The sequence below is a fragment of the Seriola dumerili genome, unplaced genomic scaffold (genome assembly GCF_002260705.1).
Source record: "Seriola dumerili isolate Sdu_G_001 unplaced genomic scaffold, Sdu_1.0 BDQW01000226.1, whole genome shotgun sequence".
In the NCBI taxonomy this organism is placed as follows: domain Eukaryota; kingdom Metazoa; phylum Chordata; class Actinopteri; order Carangiformes; family Carangidae; genus Seriola; species Seriola dumerili.
Window position 1 is genome coordinate 2,184,311 of NW_019174481.1, and position 6,750 is coordinate 2,191,060.

General features: G+C 38.4%; 1 protein-coding gene across 2 annotated transcripts; it reads right to left on the reverse strand.

Moving 5' to 3' along the window:
- Window positions 1-567: 567 nt before the first annotated feature.
- Window positions 568-6,025, reverse strand: LOC111229108 (profilin-2-like). 2 transcript variants are annotated; one of them, XM_022755290.1, is made up of 3 exons: window positions 5,663-6,017; window positions 4,312-4,504; window positions 568-2,401 (listed from the first exon to the last, which is right to left on the reverse strand). In XM_022755290.1, exons 1-3 carry the CDS (start codon window positions 5,789-5,791, stop codon window positions 2,304-2,306), a joined length of 420 nt encoding a protein of 139 aa, XP_022611011.1. In that variant the 5' UTR covers window positions 5,792-6,017; the 3' UTR covers window positions 568-2,303. The 2 variants fall into 2 exon arrangements, with proteins under 2 accessions (XP_022611011.1, XP_022611012.1); XM_022755291.1 differs by having other exon boundaries at window positions 2,308-2,715; window positions 5,663-6,025.
- Between the last annotated feature and the right edge of the window lie 725 nt (window positions 6,026-6,750).

Sequence of the window (6,750 nt, forward strand, 5' to 3'; positions counted from 1 at the left end):
GCTACTTCTTTCCTTTTGACTGAGCAAGAACTCACTTAAAAGCCAAAAGTCAGATTAGTATCTAAATTTTGTTACTCTGATAATAGGTTTGTGTCTTCTCATTCATTCTGAACCAAGGACTTTCATGTATTTGTATGACTTTGAAAAAGTGCGTTCACAACAAATTACTACATGGATTGTTTGACACTACCAGGGAAGGTACAGCCCCACCAAAATAATCTATTATAAATTTGGTTTCTGTAAAAATAAATAAATATGGTGGGTTACTAATTGAACCACAGGGAGAGAGAACTTGTCAACGTCCCCCGACAGTTAAGATTCTCACATTAGAGAATATTTGAATTTCTTAGCTCAACAATGAATCTGAGTCTGAGTTGTGCTCCTCCGTTTCAGTGTGCAAGATGCACATCATTATCCGTTTTTCCAGTAGAAGTATACATTGTTGCTAATATGCAGTGCAGGACCAATACAACTAGTTTAAACTGAATAACTGAATTAAAACTAAAGACTGTAAAACTCTTCAGTCTACATACAGTTGTGAACTCAAAAGGCAACAGACAGGACATGTTGGCTTTACCTCTGGTTGGAATAACTTTTATTTGATCTGTCTGTAAACAAGATGTCTCATCAATTCATGGCATTTGAAATAGCAGATTTTGTGGCAGAAGGAATTTCCATCTCAAAAAAAAAAAAAAGACAAAATATTGCAAACATATTTTTCTGTCGTTTAATTCTGTACATATTCCACAAAGTCTGGAGATTACTGATGCCAAAATATCCCTTAGGAAAGTGCCATTAAAAGTTACTTCTTGCTGGGGCAGCAGTTAAAAATCCAACTTGTAGTAGCAACAGATCAGATCGATTTTATGGCACAGAATACACAATTATTCTCAGAAAATTTTCACAAGACAACTTACAAATGTTCTTATTCCAACCAACACCATTTTCAATATGTTTAGTGTACACAGCATCATTTTTTCTTTTAAATATACTTCTAAGTACCGTACTATGACAATTTGTGAATACACCTTTGATGACTAAAGCACAAGGCAAATAATTCCAAGGCCCAACAGCCTGGGTTTACAGTCAAAATGCATTCATACTGTAGTAAAATGACATTGCCATTTCATTGGTTAACGGACATGAAGTTAGCAACAAATCAGTTAGTGATGAAAAGTTTAAGTAGTGTTGAAGTCTAAAGAAGCAGTTAAATGTTTTACAGTCATCTGAAGTTGTCTTAATGATTTACAGTCAACAGGTGATGCCAACAATCATCCATCAGAATAAGCTGAAGTAATTCTGATAATCCTCTTATACTGACAATTGGTCCAAAGGGAAGGGGGGAAAATAACTTCACATAACGTGTAGTGATTCACAGCAAAATTTACAAATAGCAGGAGCTGACTGACAAGTGTCTTGAGCCGTCACAGAGGTGGAATGTCCACTGAGACTCCAGGATGTGTGGAAGTATCACGACAATATCTTGAGACCTCAGCAATGCTGACCTTACACTACAGTCAAACAGCCCAACACCACATCATTAACTTTTAAGACCACATTCAGGTACGACAGCAAAAGCATGAGATGAAGGGTAAAAGAAGTTATGCCCGAAGGTGGCGAATCGGTACACACATACAGGACTTTGTCAGAGGAAATTTGCCATTTCTTTAATGGAGGCTACCGAAGACTTGAAGATGGAGGCAGATGAGAAGATGGTTTTGGCTGGAATATTACACTGGGACAGAGAGAAGATAGGACTGGGATTTGTATGCTAAAGAGGTGTATGCATGCAACTTTTAAATGCCCACATGCTGATTTAAAATAAAAAACTAACAAAAAATGACCCCGGCATATTTTAGTAATGCTCAAAAAAGCACAACTATGCAAACTGTCACCACCATTACATGTGTACTTCCCCATGGTATATTAGCTAGTCACTAAGTGAATGTTAAACAAGGAGAGTCCAAATTTGTTTAACACTTTTATTACACTTGCAATAATTGTTTGCACACACTCTTTTGGTTATTAAACATTTCAAAGAACATGCCATTACTGTAGTGCCAAAACATGAGAAGTACAATGTTAAAGTGGGGATGGTTTTGTCCTTTTTAAAAAAAAAAAAAAAAAAGAAAGAAAAAAAAAAAGAAAGGAGGGTGGGGAGAGTTTAGCAAACAAAAGGCTGTATATAAAAAGTAGACTGGGGAGGAAGTTACATTGTATGCCATCTAATCCTGGAAGTAGTGTCGACACAATGCAGTGAGTGGGAGTGAGCTGCTAAGTTGATGGATGGGTGGAGAGGTTGCTTAATATCCAGACCTCCTCAGGTACTCAGCCATTGCATGTGCTTTCTTGTTAAGATTTCCACCATGGACCGCCTCCTTTCCCATGACTAAAACCAATACTGGAGCACACAAGGAAAAAAAGAGAAATGAACAAAATTGAAGAGTCTCCCCCCTACAGGATGAAGGGGGGAACAAAGGTGACACAGTATCTTACCACTCTTCATTGCTATTAAAAGTTTCCATGACATTTGACTGCTTGCAGGAGAAATCTTAACAGCAATATTTCTTTTCTCTTCTTTTTGTCCCTCAATTTTATCTAAGTGAGCTTGAAAACATTAAAACCCTGAATCCCTCAAGTATTTTGCCATTGAGTAAGCCTTCTTATTCAATCCGCCTCCATGGACCCCTTCTTTGCCCATTACAAGAACCAAAACTGAAAGAGAAGAGATAGAAAAGGGACAGTTAAGAAAAGCAAAAAAGGTAAAGTAAAGGCATTCCCAGTAATACGCATCATCACCAGAAGTGTGTAGTGCAGGGATATTCAACTGTGTGCCATACAGAGCTAACTTTTTTTGCTACCATAAATGTTACCAATTGACATGATGTAGTGTCCATACATTTCCTGAGACACTGCACCTTTGACTGATGACCATCAAATGATGAGAAATTAGTGTCCAGAAATTGCAATTTATTACTTGTTAGTGTCTCTTAAATGAGGAATAGTCAACAGGTGAACAATTTCGCACACAGTTCTGGTCCTCTATAGCACATGGCTGAGTATCATCACTGTGTGCATTTTTCAAAGTGATAAATATAAGCTGGAAGAAGATCAGTGCACTTGGTGTTACAAAGAAAACAGGAGTTGTTGGAAGGTACAGCTCTCAAGCAGGCACTGGCTTATTCTGCTAAATCAAGACATGACAAAGATGCATGCAAGAAACTAATTAACATGCAATTTATCTTCCACATTAGTTGTGTGTGAAGACTGAAGCATCTCACTGCACTTATTGGTACAAATTAAATTTGTGTAACACTTCATTTGTCCTTTTTTGACTACCGTTCACAGGAGCACAACATGCAGAGAATTCATGCAGAAAAGGAAAAAAGAAATCACTCAACAGGAAGGAAGAAAGAAAGGAAAAGTTTGGTTTTGACTGCAATCAGTGTTTCCCCACTTAAAACATTTGGAAGTTTATTTTTTTCCTCATACCCTAATGAAGGGAGAATTGATTAGAAGATATCTAGATAGATGAGATAGCTGTGGGCAAATGTATAGACTGAAATACAACGCCATATCGTGGCCAATTATCAAGTCTTAGATGTCAGATCCTAACAGTCAACAATTTCAACTTGTAAGAAACACTGGAGCAATGTCAAACATTAAGGACCACAAAGGCAAACAGCCTGGACTAGGCAAACGATGGCTTACATGAGGTTTACAATGATCATTACAATGACCATTAAGTAAATCTGTCATTTCAACTTAACAAGTTTGCAACTATACACTTTGCCTGAGAGCATCATGCCTTGTAAAATATCTATAAATTAATTTTCTGTAAATCAGCTAATTGTTTCAGCTCTAATCTGCAACTATTTTAATAAACCTTTTAGTGTTTTAAGTCGTTTTTCAAGCGAAAATGCCAAATGTTTGCAGGTTCTGAAATGTATGAACTCGCTCTTTTTGCCTGTCGTAAATCTAATATTTTAGGTTTTGGAATGTGGATCAAACTAAGAAAAGCTATATGTAGATGTTATGTTCACAAATGTCACTTGCATAGGAGATAAATTTGATAGGGCTCATGCTCATGAGTGGGTCACAAGTATGACATTTATTTTGATTATTGAAAAGCATCAAAAGCAGGAGGTAATATGATTTTCAATCAGCACTTCTTTAAGTCACAAAACTGTATGACATAACTCTCATACCCATGTTATAATTTTACAGTGTAAAACAATATGGGGTCATACCCCATTAAAGCAGCATTTTAATAATTGTGATTAAGAGAACATTTTTAAACTACACCTTTACCTTTTCCAGCTCTTCCCACAGAGATATTGTATGTAGGTTCTCCTCCTTGGCTCTTTGTCCTGATGTCCATTGTCCAGTCCCCGTCATCCTGGAGGCTGTCTCTGAGGACTGAACACTTCTTTGAGCCCAGAGTGAGACCGCTGGTGTAAAAGGTCTCCCTGTCCTTACCAATAAGGACATCAATTTCTTGAGACTGAAAAATATGCAAAAATCACCAGTTACATGACTAGTATAATTCTTCCTAATAGATAATGAAAAATTATTGTTAGTTGCAAACTTATTCATCAAACAATTACAAAAATCCTCAAATGTCATGAATGAAATGATTTGCCTTTTTTCTTTGGTCTATGGCAGTAAATTGGCTTTGGCACTGTTGTTCTGTTAAACTGAGCATATTTCTCCGTTTTGTGATAATTTATATAACAAGCGATAATTCAAGAAAATAGTCAGCAGATTAATCAATTATCAAAATTATTGTGAGCTGCAGCCCTATTCCAAACACCAGTAAAACTGCTATACCAGCACTGGATATAAAACTGTAACGTTAGGAATTCCAGCCTGATTATAAGAGAGGAGATTTGTGAATAAAACTTGCAAATGTATTGACACCAGTACCACAATTCCTGGCGCCTTACACATCCCATCCCGCACCCAGGCAATAATAACAGCTTGCAACCTTTGCCTGCAGTAAGGAGCGGAAGTAAAGTGACGTCTATGCACCCGTTAGCTCTAATGCAATCCCTCACAATGAATTAAAAAAAAGAAAAAACACACACATTGTCATTACCACCAAATTCTATAATGTATTAATATGTATTAATATGAGACAAAGGCTGCGGAATCGTAGACTGACCAAACGTCAGCCGGTGACAGCTTTTTTTGACCACGGTCTGCCGGTACAGCAGCAGCTTAATGTTTCCTAATCAAAGCGGCCGTGCACACAAAAGCATGCACGCTCTCTCAAATCAGACACCGTCTACTCACTGGTTTTAAATTAGCAAGAGGTTAATTTAGCAATGTCCTGAAATTTTGATTTGTGCTTGTCAACGGCAACTAACTGCTTTATGTATTTATGGTACATGCAAGCGACAATGAGAGAAGTCTTATCTGATCCACGCCAGGTCTAATCCTGCAACGTTTCCTTAGCAGGAAATAGCCGAGACAGGCCACCGATGAGCAAGCTAGCCCGCTAAGCTAGCACGGTACCGTTAGCTTGCTAGTCATTTAGACAGTGCGAGGTAACGGTTTTAGCGCTATTCAGTCTGGTGAGCGTCTGCGTGGGTGATACATAACAACACTGTCAAATGGAGCCAAGCGTTCACTCTAAATACCAATTTTTTTTCACTCTTACCGTGATATTGTTGAATGTACCACCGGCATGTGCTGCCCAAACATATTTGGCGTCCGTATACCCAACAATGGCGCTATCCTGACAGCTGCCATCGGCCATCAGGTTTTCCACGTAGCTTTGCCAAGACATATTCAAGAAATTGATGCTATATAAAAATCCCTACAGCTTTGGAAGTGAGGTTGCCAATCAAAAGACAGCCGAATTGGAAGAAAACCAACAGGCGAATTTAGAGTCTCCAATCTAACCCACACTCCGACGTTAACCAACGTCAAGGCTGGGGCAGCAAAGAAAGCCAGGGCAGTGAGGCAGCGGCTGGGTGTAGTCCGTATCAGATCACTCCGCACAATGAGCTCCCCGGCGCTTTTATGGCAGCAGGCGGCGGAATAAAGAGGGACTTATCAGCTCAGCCAAGAGTCAACTGTCTGAGGGAATGCCGGGGTACACATAGACGCGGGTGGGGATTTGTTGATTGAATCATTTAGTCATTCATTCATTCATTCATTCACTCATTCATTGAACGCGTTTTCATGTTGTAGGAATAACATGACAAAGGGCGTCACGTCAGGCAGTTTAGTTTGTGTGGTTAAGGACAGCAGTTACGGTCAGTGCATACAGAGAACAACATGTCCATGCCCATGTTGGTGGTGGATTCCAAAATTATTTATTCACTTTCATGAAATCATCACTTAAAATGTATTTTAGAATGGTTAGACGTTACTGACTGGTGGCTACTGATGGCCCATTTCTCCTGCTAAATCATTCATAAGTATTTGCGATACATGAGATATCACTCAAAATTGTATAGATTTTATTATGAGGAAAGATGAAGAAAACAGAAAATCTAGGTATGTATGTAGTCATCTTTAATGTGCAATCCCCGTTTGTGGCAAAGGGTTACCACCTAACGCTTTCTAGATACAGAGTTTTAATGAAGCCAGAAGAAAAGAAAAATAATCTTTGAAAGAAAATATTGTACCTTGTTGGACTTCGTACTCAATATCAAGAAAACACGAATGAAATAAAAGTGTCCTATTTCATATTCCCCTTCATTTCGCGCTACATTGAAGTGTTGGAAACATTTAGTGCCC